We start from the raw sequence: 19,838 nt of genomic DNA, 5'->3' as shown, positions 1-19,838 counted from the left end.
TTTTTCCATCCTAACACGGAGAGAGCTATCGTCAGTGTCACTTAGTGCAGTAAGATCATCATCGAGGAAAAATAAGGGTACTCTCCTTCGATTGTAGGGGCAAGATTTAAAATACTTAGTTATTGATTAAAGCTAGTTCACTAGAATAGTAAAGTAAGTGATATTGTAATAAGAATAACAATATTGTGATTATGAAGATAACGGAGAAATTACAACAACATCAGGAAGTATGTAGTAAACCAACTTATTCTTTCGAATACTTCGTTCCAAAGACGACTCAGGGTGTGCAGAATTTGTATGATAGAATGGATAAAATGTACCAAAGTTCCTTACCTTTGTTTATCGATATTACATGGAATGCTGGTGGTGGTACGCTTTCAAAACTTTCTACGGAGTTGGTTTCCACATCACAATCCGTATTAGGATTGGAAACCTGTATGCATTTAACTTGTACCAATATGGAGATTTCCATGATTGATGATGCCTTAGAGTCCGCTTATAATTCTGGTTGCCAGAACATCTTAGCGTTAAGAGGTGATCCACCAAGGGATGCCGTCAATTGGCAACCAACTGAAGGTGGATTCGCCTATGCCAAAGATTTAATCTCCTACATAAGATGCAAATATGGTGATTATTTTGATATAGGTGTTGCTGGGTATCCTGAAGGTCACCCAGAAGAACCTAACAAACTAAAAAACTTAAAGTATTTGAAAGAAAAGGTTGACGCAGGTGCCAATTTTATCGTCACTCAAATGTTTTATGATGTGGATAATTTCATACAATGGTGTAAAGAAGTAAGGGAGTTCGGTATTGATGTCCCCATTATCCCAGGTATCATGCCAATCACAGGGTACGCCGCATTCCTAAGAAGAGCTTCTTGGGGTCAAATCAATATTCCGAAATATTTTTTTGCATTACTGGACCCTATCAAAGATAATGATGAATTGGTCAGAGAAATTGGAACTAAATTAGTTGTGGAAATGTGTCGTAAATTATTATCTAGTGGTTACATTAACCATTTGCATATTTACACCATGAATTTGGAAAAAGCTTCGTTGATGATTCTAGAACAATTAGATTTATTACCAACAGAAAATGAATATCTAACTGAACCAATTTCAATGCTACCATGGAGGAAATCATTGAATCCAAAGCGTAAATTTGAGGAAGTCAGACCAATTTTCTGGCAACGAAGACCATATTCTTACGTCGCAAGAACATCAAATTGGGCTGTTGATGAATTTCCTAATGGTAGATTCGGTGATTCGTCATCCCCCGCCTTTGGTGAATTAGATCTTTGCGGTGGTACTCTTTTGAGACAATCTTCCAAAAAATGTCTAGAATTATGGTCAACGCCGGAATCGATAAATGATCTGGCACAATTAGTTATTTCTTACTTGAATGGAAAAATTAATTGTTTGCCATGGAGCGATATGCCAATCGATCGTGAAGTCGATGCTTTATTGAGTCATTTAATTCAACTAAATATTAAAATGATAATTACGGTAAACTCACAACCTCAAATTAATGGCACCCCTTCAAGCGACAAAATTTATGGTTGGGGTCCCAAAGATGGTTATGTTTATCAGAAAGAGTACTTAGAGTTTCTACTACCTAAGACAAAGCTACCAAGCTTACAAGCTAAATTAGAAAAAAATAAGATTCTTACTTATTTTGCGGTTGACTTTGAAGATAATCTAGTAACAAATCATTCAAAAGATTCAAAAGCAAATGCAGTAACTTGGGGTATATTCCCTGGAAGGGAAGTACTGCAACCAACAATTGTAGAAAAAGTCTCCTTTTTAGCCTGGAAGGAAGAATTTTATCGTATTCTAGAGGAGTGGAAAATTCATTTAATTGAAAATAATGCTTCTGATAGTGTCAATTTCATACAATCATTACTAGAAGATTACGTTCTTGTCAATATTGTGGATAACAATTTTGTTTCGCCTAATGATGACATTTTTGATCTATTAATGAGCTTATAGAGTGGGGTTCAAGTTGTTCTTCCCTAAGTCCCTTGCATATTCAATATTAGCATTTGAAATATTGGTACATAAAATTTCAACAATAAAATACCAAAAGAAATTCCTGGAATTTCATACATAGAGAATTTATATATCATCCTCTATTTTGTAAAAAAAATACTGACATTTTCTAGAAAACTGCTCCATCCTGTATGAACAGTTTTGATTCGTTTTTCTTACACCACGACACAATTTTTCTAGCACTCTTAAAAATAATGTTCTTGTCTGTGATACCATTATTACAGATTAAATACAGCTCAAAGTTTTTAGTAACCCAAACTAATCCCATTAAATTAACATCTTCTTTTTGAAATGAAGCAGTAGCTCCTACATTTGACTTCAATTCCCATCGTATAAAATTCAAAATTGATTTATTTAGTTGACGACCACCCTCTGAAGTTATGCAATCATGTAACTGTTGATAATAAGTTCTTAGTTTTTTGGCATATTCAAACTTTGCGTTCTGAAAAGACGGATTTCCATCAGAATCTTCCTCGGATTGATGGTATTCCAAATCTGGCATTGTAAATTGCACATATTTTTTAGCTTTGTAAATAAAATGATGTACTAGGGGAGCTGGTACATCGGTAACTTTATAACCTTGACCAATATCAAATATTTTACTTTTCAGATTTTCATCCACAATTTTATTCCATAATTTATCAGCAAATAATTTTAATTTAAAAAATGAGTCTTTCTGTCCGCTTATTAGTATTAACACGTTTTTATTATGTTCATAATTTTTACAAGGTAAAAATTTGATATAACTGTAAAGAAAGCCGTTTGCATTGAATTTGGGGAAGCATATTGGTACCCATAATTCTTGATTTTCGTTCATATTACTGAATTGATTTTGTATCAAACTAAAGAGCAATTGAAGATCTGTTGTATGTAGTGAGTGACCCTTCGGTCTGATGAGGGAAATTAACCTATTCAGAGAGGCAGATACAATCATACCATAGAGCAATGTTCCTCTAGGTAAAAATTTAGACTCTTTTACCAGTTGTGTACTCATAATTTCATGAAGTTTATTTCTTAGAGTCTTCGACACCATCATACATTGCAAAGAATTGAGTATGAGTTCGGGATAAAATTCATAGGTAATTACTTGGCATAACCTGTCCAGATTTTCAAAATCTGTGACCTCCAAAAAGTTACGTAAATCTGTATTTGATCTTTTACCAAATAGTCTTGATAGTTGTCTTTCGCTCAGCGACGATAAAATATACGAGTAGAGGAAGTCTAGTTGTGAAGCCAGCTCATTTACACTTTCTCCTCTAGTAGATGTAACCATGAGAACTATTGGATTTTTGTTTAAAAATACAAATTTTTGATTTTTTGGGGGTAAAATTATAGTTTTAATTTCATTATTAGGATTGTTTAATTGGAAATAGTTCACTATTGTGTGGATTATACCCATGTAAGAAGTAATTTGATTATCTTCACCATTCATAGAAAAAATTGGCTTGCCAGCAGATGAAAGTATGAAGAAATTTTTGTCTTGTTTGTTCAATTCATCACTATCTTGCGTTTCTTGAAATACATTTGGCACTTCGTTACTTATAATTGGTTTTGGGTAATTTCGTGTTGTAGCAGCATACGAATACAGGCTTTGAGCCAGTTGGTCTACGAGATCTGATTGGTCATCAATATCATTTTCATTTTCGCCTGTAATATCGTTGGTTATAATGTTCATACCATTATCAGTTGAGAACTGTCTCGGGTTCATATGCATAGACCCCATAAAAGAAGAGCCTTCCTCTAAAACATCAGAAGAAGAACTGGATGGAGTCAATCGTTGAGATACAATTGTATTATCCAAGTTTATTGAAACTGTAGGACTGTCTTTCGTGATTGTGAGTCCCGGTTGGACTATACCATCATTATCTTTCTTGGTACTAGCAGTCATTCCTGCTGGAATCAGATTATCTATATACGATTCATCGGATTCCATATGGTTATTATGCCTGTGTATGAGTGTGCAACTTCAAAATATGCACTAAGTTCCTCCCATTTCCTAAATTAAGTTTCGTGATGAGTATAGATTTTGTCCGCAATTCATATTGTTGCATAGATGTCAAAATTAACAGTGAAGATATACAAAAGTTAGACATTAGTTGATACTGTTACAGTAATGATAAGAGTTGAAATAGACTTAAAATCTGTGGCTCTTTTCATTGGCCATTAATAATCTATGTTAAATCCAACGTGCAAGCATCAACAATTGCGTTTACGATCCAAGTGATTCAAGGAAGTACGTCAAGAAAACATCATAGATTTTTCTTCTCTTGCCACATTTGAGCGTATCATATGATAGTATAGAGGACGCTAGTACTGCATAAGCAATGGACTACCTGTGTCATCTTGCGCTTTCAGGTTTAGCAAGTAATACGCCATCGAAGAAGCCACGAGAAATTTTCGTTTGACTATTTTTCGTGGTTTCTTAACCTGTGGTGATCGGATGTAAACTGAACCCCACACACCGCATATGCAATATTTTTTAGAAAAAAAAAACACATTTCTGGTCAATTTTTTTTTCTAAAATTGCAAGGAAAAAAATAAAAAAATCGACGCATGTTGGAAAGTTTTCCAATGAATCTGTGATATGGATGCATCTCAATGTACGCAACTATCTAGCGTTTGGGAAATTGGAAAAAAGTTGATATTTGCAAAGTAGGCTTGCATTGCGATTAGCTTTCGTTCCACTTCTCGTATCACAGTATCAGTATTAAAGTCGATTGAAAGTTACCAACATCAACTTTCCGTGTCCCATTCCGACTATTAAATAACTAATCAAATCAAGTAATTAAGTAATGTCTGCTGCTCCAGAAGGTCAACAAAGAAGAGGTGGTTTCGGTGGCCGTAACAGAGGCCGTCAAGGTAGAAGAGGTGGTAGAAACGTCGAAGAAAAGGGCTGGGTTCCAGTTACCAAGTTAGGTAGATTAGTCAAGGCCGGTAAGATCACTTCTATTGAAGAAATCTTCTTACACTCCTTACCAGTCAAGGAATTCCAAATCATTGACAGTTTATTACCAAACATGCAAGATGAAGTCATGAACATCAAGCCAGTTCAAAAGCAAACCAGAGCCGGTCAAAGAACCAGATTCAAGGCTGTCGTTGTTGTTGGTGACTCTAACGGTCACGTTGGTTTAGGTATCAAGACCGCCAAGGAAGTTGCTGGTGCCATCAGAGCTGGTATCATCATTGCTAAGTTATCTGTTATCCCAATCAGAAGAGGTTACTGGGGTACTAACTTAGGTCAACCACATTCCTTAGCTACCAAGACTACTGGTAAGTGTGGTTCCGTTACTGTCAGATTAATCCCAGCCCCAAGAGGTTCTGGTATTGTTGCTTCTCCAGCCGTCAAGAAATTATTACAATTAGCCGGTGTTGAAGATGTCTACACTCAATCTAACGGTAAGACCAGAACTTTAGAAAACACCTTAAAGGCTGCTTTCGTTGCTATTGGTAACACTTACGGTTTCTTAACTCCAAACTTGTGGACCGAACAACCATTACCTTTATCTCCATTAGACGTCTACGCTGATGAAGCTAATGTCCAAAAGAAGAGATACTAAATTGATAAATAAAATCACGATATTTTGTTTTTATTCCATTCATATAATTTAGATAATAAATTCCATCTTTTACTTATTTTTCTTTTCAACAAATCAATCATATAGCTTTTTCGGTGAATTTATCCCATTAATTTGCTTGGATGTGTACAATAAGCCCTACTGTAAAACTGCGCTCTATTAGTAAGTGTGGTAAGTCAGTTATGCCCTTGAAGCAAGCTAAGAACATTTTTAACACCATACAAGTAATCAAGAAATCAATTTGCGAAGGGCAAGAAGGATGGGTTCATTACTCTAGAAAGATCAAGTAAGTAGAGTACAATTATTTAAACAAGACATAAACAATCACTTATGCAAATGATTCAGTTAAAGGTTTTTTGTTAATGAAACCATCAATTTCATTTTTATTTTCTTTTAATTTTTTTTTCTTTTAAAAATAAAATTTAAATATATATAATAACAGTTTAATTCATCTCTGTATCGTTTTCAGCATGGCTTTGTGGGGCAAATGCAAACGTTTCTTGTCTTGGAGCTGGTTCAATATTGGATGCATCCGGTAAAGCAAACATCCTTTCATTCGTAGCAACATTTTGTGCAGTATTCCAATTTGATACAAGTTGCGGTTCACCGGCTTTGGCGCTGGGTGGTTGAACGACTCTGCCTTCTGGGTGTTTGAATAAGCATGTAGCGTTCTTACAGTCGACACCAAATCTACAGTCTTCATTAATTGGGTGACCAAAGAAACAGTCGATTCTAGTACATGCAGCACCCTCACGGCACATTATGTGGGAACGCGCATGTCTGTATTTACAACGTTTGTTGGTACATTTGGCACCAAATTTACATTGTTCTAGAGATTTTTCAACAGGAGCCCTCTGCGGTGGTACTGGGGTTGGCGTTACTTGTGGACGACCCATTGGCTCGACTTGTCTGATTTTAGATAGAGAAGAGTGTGCTTTGGTACAGTTTGGATCTTCACATTTTAGATTATTCTTACACCACATTAAATCGATAACCTTGGCATCTTCATTAGCGGGGGTTGGATGTCCGAAGGGGCACATTGGGTTGGAACATAGAACACCAAATTTACAAAGAACAATACCTGTTTGGACTGGTTTTTGTCTAGAAGCTAGAAGAGCTTCTTTTCTCTTCTGAAATTCTTCACGAGTTCTTTCAATCTCCTTCATTAACTCTTCATCTTCGTTTGGATGTAGGTATTCACATGTTCCTGGTGGTTTTGGACAATTTGGATACTCACTGCATGGCTTCGTTGGATGTGCATGTGGACAAGATCTTCCTAAAGGACAGTGAGGAAATAATTTGCAACGACCCTCCTTCTTTTGACGGGTGAAGTTAACATTATTTGAATCAGCCATCCCAAGAGCTCTGGCTAATGGATTGTATCTATTACCATTATTTGCAAAACGGCTACCACCACGAGAAGAAGCACCGCGTCCACCTCTACCTCTTTTATTGATACCACCACGGTTAGAAAAACGTGGTTTGAAATCAGCGACAGGAACGATTTTTTCTTCCATATCCATGCTAATATCAGTACTCTGTGGAATAGGTTCGGCGCTTACTATTCCTGAAAACGCTGATACAGGTTGTGATGGCAGCTGTGGCTGTGGTTGTACTGGCTCTTGAACTGGTGCTGGTGCTGGTGCTGGTACTGGAGGCAGTGTCTGAGGTGGTGTTTCTTGCTGGGTTTGTTGGACATTCATAGCTTGGATCTTACTGACAATACTCTCAGTAGTTTCGCCTTGCTGTAATGCTTCTAGAGCAAAAAACGCAGTCTGAACTACATTTGTGAGAGCATCAGTGGAGATAGCATCAAATAAAGTGGATAACTCTTGGACGATAGACTCTAGAGTACCTCCGTTAACTATTAAAAGAACGATGTATTCAGCTACGTAGTTGACATCTTCGGTGAAATTTTCGACACCTTTCAACTTTTCAGCAACGATGACCTTCAAACTTTCTGTGTATTGTTGTTCAGACATGCTTATTGTTTGTTTGGTTGGCTTACTGAAAATTGATAATATTTTTACCAAATCGTTGTCAAATATCTTCTTTTATATAATCATTGATATTCAAGACGAAAAGAAAGAAAAGTTTTGCCACTAGACATTCGTTACCCGGAATGAAACTAAATCATTCTGAACGTCTAAGGCATTTGAAATACTATCTAAATTTAGTGTAGATAGTGTGATATTTTGTGTATATATATCTGTATAGATGTATTTAGCAAAGGACTGTCATTATTTTGTATAGTTTGAACTCATTTATGATAATTTCCTCTGCCTGGATTTAGGGATAATAAGGTACTGGTTCTGTTCAATTCGCCTTCCAAGTTTTCAAAAATATCATCAACTTCCCATTCCGGATCATTAAATTTGGAGTCCAATACTAATTTATATAATCGTTTAGCCCGTTCCCTACTTTGCATGAGATCAGCCATCATCTTTGGTAAAGATGTCTGTATAACCTCTTGTGGCGAATTTTGTACACTAAAAATTTCGTCTGTTAATACATGAAGCTCCGTGATGGCTTCTAGCAACGATTGCTGTGTGTTTGAATAATATAGTAGCTTTGATAGATCTTCTTGCGTATTACCAACTCGGGGTCTAGTGCTATTTCTGTGATCCTGCAGTAACGCCATTAGGGAAGCAGCACATTCTTCACGTTCACCGTCTATTTCTTCCTCCACTTCGATCCTAATTAACGATCTTTGGCTATTATCCATTTTGTTATAACTCTTATTCATAGAAATAATATCTTTCATAACCGTTTACAGACTATTCTTAAAGCCAATCCTCTTCTCGCTTATAAATGAGATCAGATGCACTGTAATTGGGGAATGAGTTTCTCGGGTAAATTGAGAAATGTTCGGAGTTTTTCATCCCCGTTGCTCATAGTGACAAACAGAGAAGAGTAGTGAATAAGTTTTATGAATTGTTTTAATATACATTTATTTATCTAATAGTATGTGCTTTTATAGAGGCAAGTGTTCAGTACTTACATGCTACAGGTCATTTATTATCGCCTATTTTTTCTTTTTTTGCTTCTCCTTTTTACCATCCCTACTTTTGTTAATCTCTTTAATTCTGTGAACTTTCTCTTGAATTCTTTCTAGTGAAAGTTTAACGTCACCCTTTTGGAAGTTATCAAGATCATAGTATGCAGGCGCTAATTCAACTAACCATTCTGGCCTAACTGATGTGACAGTCCTTATATAGTTCTTTGATGTTAAGACAAATTCATTGTAGATAACCCATTCAGAATCATGACCAAGAACACTACTTGGATGCAATAAAACATCTTGGTTGTCTTTCACCGTGATGTAGCCTTTCCCCCCTGATCTTTTCTTTGCAACTTGCATGAAGAATCCGGCAGCTAATGCCTTCCTGATGTTGTCAAAATATCTCGGACTATCGTAGTCAGTAGTATTCTGTTCTAAATTATAACGAATCATTAATCTTTCAAGTTGTGCACGAATATTGTCAGCAGCTGATAAAGATCTGTAGTTTAAGAAATGATTACGACACCATTTATTGATACCATATTCATATGCTTCATCTGACTTGAAACCATGATAGACGTTTAGCAACGTAATATGGTCACCATCTGGGTGAGAAAAGATATTTTTGGCATCATCGGAACGTTTCTTATCTTTAGATGGACGAATGAAGACATTTGGAACAGATAGCATTGCCACTATTGTCAACATTTCTTCAGAGCAATTGAACTTAGAAGAGCCAATTAGCATAACTGCCAGCATTGGATCCAGAGGAAATTGAGAAGCTAATCTACCCAAGGCAGTTAAGTTACCATCGTCATCTAAACATGCCAAATAATTTAGCTCTTCTAATGCTCTCATCATAGTTTCTGGAGCTGGTGGATCCATGAAATCAAAATGGACCAAATCGTCAACACCTAATTTCTTTAATTCAAGAACAGTAGAAGAAAGATTCGAACGTAAAATTTCAGGATAACTTTGCTCGATCAATTCCTTTTGGAATGCTTCTTCTGTATACAATCTAAAACATTTACCTGATCTAGTACGACCAGCACGACCAGCTCTCTGTTGGGCAGATGCCTTAGAAATTGGAGAGACTAGTAATGATTCCACTCTAATTCTAGGGTTGTAGACTTTTTGCTTAGAAAAACCAGGATCAACGACATAGACAATACCATCGATTGTCAAAGATGTTTCGGCAATATTAGTAGATACCACGACCTTCCTACCAGGTCTACCATTATGGGATTCTGGAGCTGGCTCAAAAATTCTTTGTTGTTGGTGTGGTGGCAGTGAACCATATAATGGATAGACTGCCAACGGACCACAGCCTTCATCCCTAACTAATTTGTCACCTTCTAATGACAGCTTTCTTACTGAATCTTCGATTTCATCTTCACCAGTCAGGAAAAGAAGAATATCACCAGCGTCTTCAGTTGCGTGAATTTGTAGAACTGTACGAATAGCGGAATCTAGATAGTCTCTTTGAAATTCTGGTGTATAGTATAATTCCACAGGGTATGTTCTACCAGGAACGGCCAATAATGGGGCATCATTGAAATAACGTTGAAACTTTTCTGCATCTAATGTAGCAGACATAATAATTAACTTCAAATCAGGTCTTCTTTGGACGACTTGTTTCAAAAGACCCATTAAAATATCGGTAGCTAAAGTACGCTCGTGCGCCTCATCTAAAATGATACATGAATAACGCTTCAAATCGTGATCTTCCATGGCTTCTCTTAATAACATACCATCCGTCATATATTTTAGTATAGTCTTATTAGATGTTTTATTTTCAAATCTGATGGAGTAACCAACTTCTTCACCAAGTTTCACATCCATTTCTTCTGCAACTCTTTGGGCGACACTCATTGCGGCAACACGACGAGGTTGAGTACAAGCAACCTGAGTACCTTGTAAATGTGGCATTTCATCGAAAAGAACGAATTGTGGAATTTGTGTAGTTTTACCGGAACCAGTTTCACCAACAAAGACCATGATTTGGTTTTCTTGATAAATTCTCAAAAATTCATCTCTTTGTGCATGGACAGGTAATGAACGTCTTATCTTCAAAATATCGAAATATTTTGGAGTAAAACTACGGCCAGTAAAAGGATTAGCCTCGCCCTCTTCTAGCTTAACAGCACTTTCTGATGTGGTTTTATGACGAACAAGCCCACTGAATTCTCCAGCGTCATGGTGGATTAACGTTTCTTCAGTGGAAATTGGATGCTTTTTAGTTAATTCTTCAGCAATTTCGGCAGCCTTTTCTGGAATAGAAGTCTCTACTGGATCAGCATGTTCGTGACTTTCTGAAAACCTTCTCTTAGAACCCATTTTGGAGCTAAAATAGTATTTTATGAGTATATTATTCTTTTACAATAGCGTATCTCATCGCATCAAAATTTTTTCTGCTTTAAAATTTTTTATTTTTTTTTCTAGGATTTCTCTATGAAAAAAAGCATTATTTTTTCAGTATCACAAGCTGCTCACAATATTCTGTTATATGTACTTTCTGAATTTTGAAGCAGAAACACATTTTTCAATAAGTCGTTCTATGTCCAGCATTTATAATATATCTATCAGCATTTATTAAGCTAAATATTGGCTTCCTGGATTAATAGTTACTGAAAATTAGAGATTCCGGGTAAATATATGTCACAACCTTTTTCCCAAAATCGTATTGACAAAAAGAGCTTTAGAATAGTATTCCGGTATATTTTAAAGGTGATACCACGAAGGCATAAGTTAGTGATTGTCGGAAAGCGGAAGATACTTTACCAATTGCTCTTTCATTCAAAATATGTATGTATTTAGATCCGTACAAAGACAATGTCAAGAGTCACTGCCATTTTTTATGGTAAGATCTAAAATGGGTACAAAAATTGGAGCCCCCGTTTCTCCTTTGAAAACTGTATTTACTTACAGTACTAGCGCAAACCTTGAAAATGAAGTACGTTCTACTGTTAGATTTTTTAACGTCCAATCTCCACAATACTAACGACTCAATCCAGGATATATCAACTGTTGAAAGGGATAATGACAACGATACCGACAGGCGAAGCTCAAGAGTTCCATCTTCCAGAATATCCAGATTATTCCATTATGGTTCACTCGCGGCAAATATTGGATTAAATGTGGCGGCACAAAGCCTGTCACAGGCAGCAAGAGGCCAATCCCCTAGTTTAAAATCATTGATATTGTCGGACTCTAATATTGAAAGAATTACTAGAAAGTTTTCACAAATGAGAGGAGCAGCGTTAAAAATTGGTCAAATGATGTCATTTCAAGACGAAAAAGTGTTGCCAAGAGAATTGTACGAAACACTCTCGAGAGTTCAAAATAATGCGCATTATATGCCTGTAAGACAATTAGAAAAATTAATGAAAGCTGAATTAGGAGAAACTTGGGAGTCAAAGTTCAAATCATTCAATAAGATTCCAATTGCAGCAGCTAGTATAGGTCAAGTTCATTCTGCAGTACTAAATAGTGGTGAAAAGGTAGTAGTCAAGGTCCAGTACCCTGGTGTGAGAGACTCGATTGACTCTGATTTAAGTAATCTTCTGATGTTATTAACTGCATCGAGATTATTACCAAAAGGTTTGTTCTTAGATGAAACTGTTGCAAACGCAAGAAAGGAACTGAAAGAAGAATGTGATTATATAAGGGAGGCGGATGCCTTACGAAAATTCAAAGATCTGTTAAAGGATGACCCAGTGTTTGAAGTCCCACATGTCTTTCTAGATTTAACTACGCCTAATATATTAACAATGTCTATGATGGAGGGAATCGAAATTATGAAGCTACCAAAAAGTCTGTTAACCCAAGATACTAAAAACTTTATTTCTGAAAATATTATGAGGTTATGTTTAGAAGAGATAGCATCATTTGGATATATGCAAACTGATCCAAATTGGGCAAACTTTTTATATAATCCTAAATCTAATAAAATAGAACTATTAGATTTTGGCGCATCGAGATCGTTCCCCGAAGGATTCATTACAGATTATAGAAAGTTATTAACTTATGCTACTTTGAGAGACCGTTCAAAGGTAAGAGAACTGTCAGAAGTACTTGGTTATCTCAATGGTTTAGAATCACAGGCGATGATTGACGCTCATGTAGATAGTGTGATGACATTGGGAGAACCTTTTGCCGGGGATGACCCAAGCATTCCCTTCGATTTTCAGAACCAGACGGTGTCTGACAGAATCAGAGATAACATTGGATTAATGTTGAATGAGAGACTGTGTCCACCTCCGGAAGAAACGTACTCTTTGCACAGAAAATTTAGTGGAATATTTCTGCTTTGTGCACGAATGGGTGCATCGGTACATTGTGCAAAGCTCTTCAAAAAGTATTTTTACCTGGTAGATTGAAATGTGTATTTATTAATGGAATATGGAATCTTTAATTTTTGTTTTGGATCATTTAGAAATTTTATTCTTGAAACTTTGTTGTATAATTTCTTGAAATAAAAAACAGGTTATGCTTAGCATTGTCGCCAACTCATTAAAATTTCTCTTCATGATATACTAAATTTTATTGACCCTTTTTTACTCTGAAGTTCTGTTATATTGGCTTTTCCTAAGTAGGATTTTTAAAAAAAATAAATTGAAACGGACAGGAATTGAACCTGCAACCCTTCGATTGCAATTTTCCGGATATTCCAGATTTTAACTGGAGTCGAAAGCTCTACCATTGAGCCACCGCTTCAAGTGTTGAAATTTTTAATTTCAATAACTATATATGGCTAATTATTTTTTCTGGGATACTACTTTTATTGAAGTGTTTTATAAGACAAAGAGCGGACTCAAAGGAAAAGATTACTGAAGATAAGTGAGTTCTAATATGTTTACTCAATGCACGTTGGATTTTGCTAGTATTTACTAAATAGGATTTAACAATTACTTCAAGCCTAATGAACGAAAACACTAATAATATTTCTAAGAACTGTAATTTCATGGTCATTGATGTGGATTCTGTATCTTGGTAACATTGTTGTCGGTTGATATTTCTCCACTATTGAATATTTCATTCTACATTTTTATTTTTGAGAGAGGTTGAATACCTTTAAGGATAGTGAGCGACTACCAAATCATAAAAAATACATTGCTAAAAAAAGTAAACATTCATTTAAGTATGATAAATGTAAGGAGGGAATGTGTAAATCAACAAGATATTTACTAGTAAGACATCAAGTCAGAATTAGATACTTTTACAAGACTGACTTTACTCTTGCTGACAAAATAATTGAGGGAGAAATAATATTTGCAATTTTAAATTTGTTGGACGGTTTAAAAATGGCGCAGCCCCAAAATTTGGTACATGTAGAAGCCCATCAGCTTCCTTAGAGTTTGCAGATGGTATCAACGATATGTAATTTCCATTGAACTCAAATCTACAAATTGTATGAAAGCGTCAAAAACAGCGGTAAAAAACAACCACGGTATATATTCACGAATGGAGCATTCTCCTTAATTTACCCCTGCATCTAAGAAAGAAGTTGTTGTATTTCTTTCCAAAATCTTCCAGCTCATCTTCAAAGATAAAGAAGGCTGCCAGATATACCCGAAATTCAAGAAAATAAAATCCAGAAAGAAACATGAGGCCACTTAGCTGAATAGATTCTCTCACGCAGTAAATTATCAGTGGCTTGAATGAGCAATATAGCATGGAGAAGGTCAAGCTCACCATATAAGGAGAAGATAAAAATTAGCTATTTTTTGTTAGAGTCACAGTAGTCGCTTCTCCTATAGAAGAGTTGAACGCAACTACGTCAATTTCAAGATAATCAGGCGCTCCCACTGACCGTGGAAATGGCTGTACTTACGGGCATTCTCCAAACCCTTTTGATGCGCGCAGAAATGCACACAATGTATAAATGACACTACTTACTCATTCTAGCAATGCACGGATGGGAGCTACTGCCAACGTTCTATTTGCAAAAGATATAGATTATCACTGAACTGAACTACTGCTATGCATTTACTGTAGAAGCGTCAGGCAACAGAAATCTGAAACAACAATGATCCTTGCTTCCCCATACTAATATGCATCAAATACGACTCTCTCTATATGTGAGTCATTTTAAACAGACAGACACCTCTTGTTTCTGTTTTTCGCTCGAAATTCAGTCATTGAGAGAAGAAAAGAAAAATTTTTTAATTTTTTTTTGGCTCGACGGTCTTTTGCCAAGAGATGCCCGCAGAGAGTGCGCGGAAAAACAGGCGATGAGCTAAATTGGTGTGTAATGCGTTTCTTTTTCACAAGCCCGTTAGATAGATCTCTTGAGATTATTATATATAAAGATTTCCACTTTATAAGATAGAGTGCCATTAGCAGGTTTTGCAAGATTGAAGAGTGCCAGCACTAGTGGTATAGATCCATTTCATACAAAAATTAAACATGATCAACGATAAATTAAACCAGGAGGAAACCCAAATCATTGAAGGTTTGGTGCTTCCAATAGTACAACTCTCGAATACTCTTCTAAGTTTTACAGATTGTGTTCTGGAGTCCTACATGTACCCAAATGGACTCAATATGTCAGCGGGAGCTCTACTACGTGAAAACGGACTTTTGGAAAAGAAGCACATCAACGAATGCACTGATATTGGTCATCCCATCGTTTTTCACTTGATAGTATTGAGAGAATATATTCTAAAGCTTAAAGCAACACAAATAAATAGTTCTGTTACAAATTTCCTCAGTTGTCCATCCGGAAAGCTACATAGTAAGATCACTCAGATTTTAACTTTGATAAATAAAACGTTATCTGGAGAAGATAAATTCAATATACGGGATGGGATTTATCGTAAACATTTCCAACATTATCAAAAAGATTTTACTACCATTCAAGAGCTTCATGCTAGGTTTTTAACACTCACCGAAATTGCAGCTAATTGTTTAAAAGAAGGTCTTTTATATCAATCATTCCAATCAGACGTACTTTATTTCTTAAATGACCTGGGACTTTTCCACAAGGAACTCATAATGAAATCTGTTGCTTTAAATGATTACCTTGCTTTCAAAGCTATAACACTAGAATCCGACGATAGAGCCTCTATTGAGAGGTTAATTTTTGACAAATCAGGTTCTTTCGATAAATTCTTAGAAGACAGGAAGAACCTTCTGGGTATCTCAAATAGACGTATCTTTCCAAGAAACTGAGTATCATGGGACTTTATGTAATTTCATAATACATTATCAATACATATACAATTTTTTCCGGAACTCTTCCGGTTTTAGGACTAAAAGTAAAATCCGGAGATTCTTCCCTACAAATAATAAGGCATTCCACATTAATGAGGCTACCTCCTTACCACTCAATTCGGATAGTATATATAAACACACAACAACCATCCCATAATTACAACACGATTCACGAATAGTATAAAATAAAAGAAACTTACATAAGTAAACAAACAAATAAACAAGGCAGATGATCGCCGTGTGTATGAAATTCTGAAATAGAAATGATTACCATTGGAAACATAATAACTCAAACTTCTGATTGCCATTTCTACTTCCCATTTTCCATGCAGTTAGTGCTTTTTTTTTGTGACGCTTTTACTAATCGGGAATTTTTTTCCTATAAATTTTCATTCAATAAATTTCCTATTAAAGAAATCTGTCAACAATCTCACAAAAGTGGCAAAAGAAAACAAAATTCAAATCTTCGAAGGAAGAGAGGGTAAAGACGTTTCACTGCTGTGAAGTGCCAATATAGAACATTTCATTATCCTTAGAGATTTTCTTTAGCATCAATATATAATAAATTCAATTATCTTCTAGGATTTCACCCCTTCTATTTTTGCTAAGAATATTATAAATCACAGGGTAAATTATCGATTAATTGACGGTTCATAATCCACATCACATTATTCGAAACCACTATACTGTATATCAGCGGTTGAATAGTTTGCCAAAGAAAATATATCGAAGATGTTAGAAAATAATGATAAGCTCAAATTGGCAAATAATCCAAATCGTTCCGTCTTATCAATCACTTCACCTACAAAGTTAAATATAATATCATCTGAATGGTCCAGAGAACACGCTAAAATAACGAAAAAGACATTGACAAGAACTAGCTCGTTGACATTGAGAAATATAAGTGATAGAAACGCATTGATATCAAATATAACGTCAGCGTCATCATCTACACTCAATCGCCCAAAACTTCCAGGGGGTGCCCCTCCGTTGCTCAAGAGAAATTCATCTTTCTTCAAAGAAGATATAGAAAAAGCCAGCATCTCGTCTACTTCATTCACCAATAGCCATTTCCAATCCACTGTAGGGAGCGAATCCAATTCTGATGCTTTTTCTTCACAAAATTCTAAACAACAGGATAATAGTGATTTACACACCACAACAGCTGACAGATTCATACCAATGTTTAAAAGTACTTCTAATATCAAAATTGACATCAATTCTGTAAATGAAGAGTTACCACCACCAAATGCATCACCAACAGCGCATCTAAGAGCTCAAACAAAGTCTGTATTCAAGAAGAATATCGCTCAGGCTTGTGGCCTTGATGTTAATGAAAAAATTTTAAGGTATGTGCCTGAACCACCAGTTGCGTCATTCAATAGAAGATCATATAACATGAAAATTAGAACGCATTATAATTACCATCAGAATCAAAACGAACCATCTACTGAATTGATCAAATTACGTAAAATTAATACAAATCCTGAAAAAATTCTAGATGCTCCAGGTTTTCAAGACGATTTTTATTTGAATCTCCTAAGTTGGTCAACGAAAAATGTAATGGCAATTGCATTAGAAGCCTGCCTTTATTTATGGAATGGTAACACAGGTGATGTGTCACTACTTGTCGATTATGGAGAAAGTATTATTACCAGTGTAGTATGGTCTGATGATGATTGTCACCTTTCCATTGGTAAAGATGATGGTAACACAGAAATTTGGGATACGGAAAAAATGTCTCTAATAAGAACAATGAGATCTAATTTGGGTGTTAGAATAAGCTCTCAATCCTGGTTAGGATGTTTGATTGCAACCGGTTCGAGAAGTGGTGAAATTCAAATTAATGATATTAGGATTAGAGACCATATCGTTGGATCGTGGAAGGAACATCAAGGTGAAGTATGTGGATTGAGTTATAAAAATGATGGTTTACAACTTGCATCGGGAGGTAATGACAACACAGTAATGATATGGGATACTAGGACTTCGACTGCTCAATGGGTCAAAAGAAATCATAACGCTGCAGTAAAAGCATTGAGTTGGTGCCCTTATATGCCCAATGTATTAGCTACAGGTGGGGGCCAAGCTGATAAATATATTCATTTTTGGAATACAACAACTGGAACCAAGCTTGGATCTATCAACACGGGATCACAAGTCAGTACACTCCACTGGGGTCAAAGTTACACTACCAGTGGAAGTATGAATCGTGAAATTGTTGCCACAGGAGGAAGTCCGGATAATGCCATATCCATCTACAATTTTGATACTAAGTATAAAGTTGCCGAAATCAATCACGCACACGAATCGAGAATATGCTGTTCCCAGCTTTCTCCTGATGGCATGACGCTAGCAACTGTCGGTGGTGATGAAAATCTGAAATTCTACAAAGTGTTTGAACCTAGGAGGAAAAACAGAAGAATCCAAAAGGGTTTAATGGATACCATTTCAGCTTCTCATTTGACCTCAAATGTAGAAAAACAATTTGGTAGACTAAAACGTCACAGTGACGAAGATGACGACTCATCTACAGATTCCAGCAGTGCTGTCTCAAGAACCAGATCCAACAAGTATTTAATTAGATAATATTAATTAAGCATCTTTTTAAACTCTGCATATAAAAAAATATTTTGATAATTTTCTTTATAGTAATACCTGCATTAATTAGTGGTTTTGGTAATACCTTGTCATTTTTTTTTCACAACTTACGCAAGACGAGATTTCCGTCTAAAAGGGAGAAAATAAGAATAGCGCATGATTAAATTAATTCAAAGAATTTCGAACAACAAAATTAAATTGGGTTAACTTCGAGTTAACATCGTAATTATAAGACTTACCAGTTTCACATTCCAACAACTACACCTAATTGGAATTAATATCAGATACCAAGGGTAAAACAGCAAAAGAAGATGAGTACACAGGAAAATAGAGAAAAATTGCACGTTGAACAGAAACTAGCTATTGAGTCTATCAGAAAGTTTTTAGACTCGAAAACATCGTATGATGTTCTTCCAGTTTCATACAGACTGATTGTCTTAGATACATCTTTGATGGTAAAGAAATCTTTAAATGTTTTACTGCAAAATAATATAGTATCTGCACCTTTATGGGATTCTAAAACTTCAAAATTTGCTGGTTTACTTACATCAAGTGATTTTATTAATGTAATTCAATACTATTTCTCAAATCCTGACAAATTTGAGTTGGTTGATAAGCTACAATTAAGCGGCCTAAAAGATATAGAAAAAGCTATAGGAGCGGAACCATTAGATATGGCGTCTATACATCCCTCTAAACCTCTCTTTGAAGCCTGTTTAAAAATGTTGAACTCAAAAAGCAGAAGAATTCCTTTAATCGACAAGGACGAAGAAACGCATCGAGAAATTGTTGTCAGTGTCTTAACCCAATACAGAATCTTAAAATTTGTTGCATTAAATTGTAGAGAAACACATTTTTTGAAGAGGCCAATCGGTGAATTGAATATTATTAGTGAGCAAAACGTGAAAAAATGCCGTATGACTACTCCCGTTATCGATGTAATTCAATTATTAACTCAAGGCGGCGTTTCTTCCATTCCAATAGTCGACGAAGAAGGCGTTCTGATTAACATATATGAAGCCATCGATGTTTTAGGTTTGATTAAGGGTGGTATTTATAATGATCTCTCATTAAGTGTTGGCGAAGCGCTAATGAGAAGAAGTGACGATTTTGAGGGCGTCTATACGTGTACCAGGAATGACAAACTGTCCACTATCATGGATAACATTAGAAAATCAAGAATACATAGATTCTTTGTCGTAGATGAGAACGGTCGTCTTGTCGGTGTCATGACGTTAAGTGATATTCTCAAATACATTTTGTTGGGCGAGAATTGAACCCTGATAGCCTGACTCATTCCCGTAAGCGGTCCTCTAATCGTAAAAGCAAATACAATGAATGAACAACTGTTTTCTGCAACCTTTATAAATTCTCAATACGACAGTTAGCATGTATAAA

At 35.7% G+C, this 19,838-nt stretch overlaps 10 protein-coding genes and 1 non-coding gene across 11 annotated transcripts; 6 read left to right on the top strand and 5 right to left on the bottom strand.

The window, feature by feature from the left end:
• Positions 1–191: 191 nt before the first annotated feature.
• MET13 (methylenetetrahydrofolate reductase (NAD(P)H) MET13) lies at positions 192–1,988 on the top strand (the record flags this gene model as incomplete). The annotated part of the gene is made up of 1 exon (XM_003954984.1): positions 192–1,988. The coding sequence occupies one exon, from the start codon at positions 192–194 to the stop codon at positions 1,986–1,988; it is 1,797 nt and encodes a 598-aa protein (XP_003955033.1).
• A 169-nt stretch (positions 1,989–2,157) lies between these two features.
• MON1 (guanine nucleotide exchange factor MON1) lies at positions 2,158–3,981 on the bottom strand (the record flags this gene model as incomplete). The annotated part of the gene is made up of 1 exon (XM_003954983.1): positions 2,158–3,981. The coding sequence occupies one exon, from the start codon at positions 3,979–3,981 to the stop codon at positions 2,158–2,160; it is 1,824 nt and encodes a 607-aa protein (XP_003955032.1).
• Positions 3,982–4,840: 859 nt separating this feature from the next.
• RPS2 (40S ribosomal protein uS5) lies at positions 4,841–5,605 on the top strand (the record flags this gene model as incomplete). Its single annotated transcript, XM_003954982.1, has 1 exon — positions 4,841–5,605. The coding sequence occupies one exon, from the start codon at positions 4,841–4,843 to the stop codon at positions 5,603–5,605; it is 765 nt and encodes a 254-aa protein (XP_003955031.1).
• Positions 5,606–6,066: 461 nt separating this feature from the next.
• NAB2 (mRNA-binding protein NAB2) lies at positions 6,067–7,605 on the bottom strand (the record flags this gene model as incomplete). Its single annotated transcript, XM_003954981.1, has 1 exon — positions 6,067–7,605. One exon carries the CDS (start codon positions 7,603–7,605, stop codon positions 6,067–6,069), a length of 1,539 nt encoding a protein of 512 aa, XP_003955030.1.
• Positions 7,606–7,883: 278 nt separating this feature from the next.
• GPG1 (Gpg1p) lies at positions 7,884–8,387 on the bottom strand (the record flags this gene model as incomplete). The annotated part of the gene is made up of 1 exon (XM_003954980.1): positions 7,884–8,387. One exon carries the CDS (start codon positions 8,385–8,387, stop codon positions 7,884–7,886), a length of 504 nt encoding a protein of 167 aa, XP_003955029.1.
• Positions 8,388–8,648: 261 nt separating this feature from the next.
• On the bottom strand, positions 8,649–10,961 carry PRP43 (DEAH-box ATP-dependent RNA helicase PRP43; the record flags this gene model as incomplete). The annotated part of the gene is made up of 1 exon (XM_003954979.1): positions 8,649–10,961. One exon carries the CDS (start codon positions 10,959–10,961, stop codon positions 8,649–8,651), a length of 2,313 nt encoding a protein of 770 aa, XP_003955028.1.
• A 318-nt stretch (positions 10,962–11,279) lies between these two features.
• COQ8 (protein kinase COQ8) lies at positions 11,280–13,003 on the top strand (the record flags this gene model as incomplete). The annotated part of the gene is made up of 2 exons (XM_003954978.1): positions 11,280–11,429; positions 11,639–13,003. The coding sequence occupies 2 exons, from the start codon at positions 11,280–11,282 to the stop codon at positions 13,001–13,003; spliced, it is 1,515 nt and encodes a 504-aa protein (XP_003955027.1).
• A 236-nt stretch (positions 13,004–13,239) lies between these two features.
• On the bottom strand, positions 13,240–13,340 carry KAFR0Atrna1W. Its single transcript has 2 exons — positions 13,304–13,340; positions 13,240–13,276 (listed from the first exon to the last, which is right to left on the bottom strand). It is a non-coding gene; the product is annotated as a tRNA-Trp (tRNA).
• Positions 13,341–15,032: 1,692 nt separating this feature from the next.
• Positions 15,033–15,797, top strand: ARO5 (Aro5p; the record flags this gene model as incomplete). The annotated part of the gene is made up of 1 exon (XM_003954977.1): positions 15,033–15,797. One exon carries the CDS (start codon positions 15,033–15,035, stop codon positions 15,795–15,797), a length of 765 nt encoding a protein of 254 aa, XP_003955026.1.
• Positions 15,798–16,571: 774 nt separating this feature from the next.
• Positions 16,572–18,428, top strand: CDC20 (ubiquitin-protein transferase activating protein CDC20; the record flags this gene model as incomplete). Its single annotated transcript, XM_003954976.1, has 1 exon — positions 16,572–18,428. One exon carries the CDS (start codon positions 16,572–16,574, stop codon positions 18,426–18,428), a length of 1,857 nt encoding a protein of 618 aa, XP_003955025.1.
• A 323-nt stretch (positions 18,429–18,751) lies between these two features.
• On the top strand, positions 18,752–19,717 carry SNF4 (AMP-activated serine/threonine-protein kinase regulatory subunit SNF4; the record flags this gene model as incomplete). Its single annotated transcript, XM_003954975.1, has 1 exon — positions 18,752–19,717. The coding sequence occupies one exon, from the start codon at positions 18,752–18,754 to the stop codon at positions 19,715–19,717; it is 966 nt and encodes a 321-aa protein (XP_003955024.1).
• Positions 19,718–19,838: the final 121 nt, after the last annotated feature.

Source organism: Kazachstania africana, chromosome 1 (genome assembly GCF_000304475.1).
Source record: "Kazachstania africana CBS 2517 chromosome 1, complete genome".
Lineage (NCBI taxonomy): Eukaryota > Fungi > Ascomycota > Saccharomycetes > Saccharomycetales > Saccharomycetaceae > Kazachstania > Kazachstania africana.
This window is presented reverse-complemented; position numbering and strand designations above follow the sequence as displayed.